General features: G+C 35.4%; 1 protein-coding gene across 1 annotated transcript; it reads right to left on the bottom strand.

The window, feature by feature from the left end:
• Positions 1–2,251, bottom strand: LOC124833426 (Vacuolar protein sorting 55 (VPS55) family protein). The gene is made up of 5 exons (XM_088114885.1): positions 1,395–2,251; positions 1,243–1,294; positions 786–825; positions 623–707; positions 1–391 (listed from the first exon to the last, which is right to left on the bottom strand). Exons 1-5 carry the CDS (start codon positions 1,511–1,513, stop codon positions 208–210), a joined length of 480 nt encoding a protein of 159 aa, XP_087971011.1. The 5' UTR covers positions 1,514–2,251; the 3' UTR covers positions 1–207.

Raw genomic sequence — 2,251 nt, forward strand, 5'->3', positions numbered from 1 at the left:
TGTTCTCCACGAATAAAAATTATCACAAATAACTTATTATATCAAGAATACAAAGTGACAAAAACGAAATTTGCGGCAGAGCTTTACAGAGGTTTGAACATACATTTCTTTTCCAAGGTTTGTGGTAAGTCTCACTATCTGGTTTCCCTTATATGGTTACAAACCCTAATGACTAGCAGGATGTCAAAGCATTGTGGAATGTTCTATTTACCAATCATCATCAAGGTTGGCTTGGTGGAAACATAAAACAGTGCATATAAATATGAAGAACGATACAAGCTCAATGAGCATCGCGCCTGTCTCAATCATATGTGCATGCTTGAGGATTATAGGAATGGCTATGCTCCCAACGGCTGATGCTCCAGTCAAAAATTTTGCAGCATCTATCCAACTGCAAACAGTGGCGGGTGTTACATTTACCGTTGAAATAAATAATATGTAGATATAACTGTCCAAGCATTCATATTGAGTTGAATAAAGGTTATATAAAGAAGAGCAGCACCAATTGCATTGCATACAGCTATACAATAGAATACCAGTAACCCAAAAGCCAATCGCATGGAAATTGTTTCTACATAAATCAGACAGCTTTTCTGAGCTCTAAATGGCAACAGATACCTACCCCCCACCATCACGGCTCATTAGAAATTGAGTGGATCCACCTCCAAAGAATAAGCAAGGCATAGGTACAAGCACATACATCAGAGCTGCAGGAGCAATGTTCTCACCATTAATTTCTTAAACAAATATACAAGACATTTCCAGTTTAAAAGACTCTAACTAACCTGATAACATGGGCCACCAATTGTTATATATTGCACATGCCTGCCACAGCAAATAGAAAGTAAATGGTAATACATTTAACACTTTCCCTCTCAACAGATAAGATGACTCATTTCAATCAGATCGTGTATCAATCACATCATAAAAAAATCTATTTGAACTCATCATCTTTCTTTTCATGTTTAACCTAAATTTGGCCCATAGATTATGGACCTCACCAGTATGTATTTCCCTACATTCCAATGCATCCACTCGGACACCAATCTTCTTTTTTTCAGAATGTAGTCATGAAAAGCAATATGTAACAATCAAAACCAAACATAGAATAATCAAAAAACAAATTAAAGACCTCAAAATTGATCAAACCAAAGTTGGCAGAAACATAATTGTGAAAGGATAAAAGAAGAGATTATTCATTTCAGAATAAGCACACAATCAGTCTCGTTGTGAAAAACATACCAGAATCTGAAGCAAAATGCTAGCTGAAAACATAAAAGCCAACCCAGCAAGGCTGCAAGTGTAGGAAAAATAAATTTAAAATTTATTTATCTTAGTTTGCAATATAATCTATCATCATGGTACAAAATCAAGAGAGCTTAGTTTACACTTACACTGAAAAGACGATAACAGTCCCAGAACACCCATTTATTCGCATCAGATGCAAGAAAGAGTCAGTAACATAATTTAAAATATAAATTGAGAAATAAAAAAATAAAAGAAGAAGGAACATAAAAAGGCAAGAAAATACAATCCTTAGTTGGAAAAGTGCTACATGAATTTGGCCACTTCCCACAGCAGTATATAATCCCCAAAAGAATAAACGGAATGAAAATAAATATACCGTTAGTAGGATTTAGCTTTTCTAACTTAACTGTTACCCAAAAAAATGAGATTTTAACAAACTTTTTATAGTTTCTCATATCCTCTAAGAAAGCACCCCCCTCAGTTTGGAGAAGCCAATTCCCTTGAGGGTGATGGCGACACAAACACACGCAGGTGACTAATTTGGACCTCTAATCTTACCATCCAAGCTACTCTTCAGCCTGTGTTTTGCATTCTTACTTCTTTAGAATTGAACTCAATATTGCAAAGGAAAATTTATCAATCGGTGATTTTTATAAGCAAACATCCAAGCATAAATTCCCAATTTAATTACAGCCTGGCCCCTGTACTGTTAAAATTTTATGTTGAATTCTGTGCTCTTTGAAAACTTTCATTAACCATCGTTCCTCTTTGTGAAGATACTGTCTTGGTATGCCCTAACCCCCATTCCCACCAGAATCATAGAAAACCCAATAAACGAATTGCCATCGAAATTTACCATTCATAACCCTAAGCAAATTGTGAACAGGTCTAGTTTTATCCGTTTGTTGTGGCAATATTTGTTGCAACAATGGGTAGTGGAAGCGAAAGTAATTGCGACCTAATTAGAGTAATAAAGAGAATTCCAGAGAGAAGAAAGTTGCAA

Source organism: Vigna umbellata, chromosome 5 (genome assembly GCF_029865625.1).
Source record: "Vigna umbellata cultivar VRB3 chromosome 5, Vumbellata_1.0, whole genome shotgun sequence".
Lineage (NCBI taxonomy): Eukaryota > Viridiplantae > Streptophyta > Magnoliopsida > Fabales > Fabaceae > Vigna > Vigna umbellata.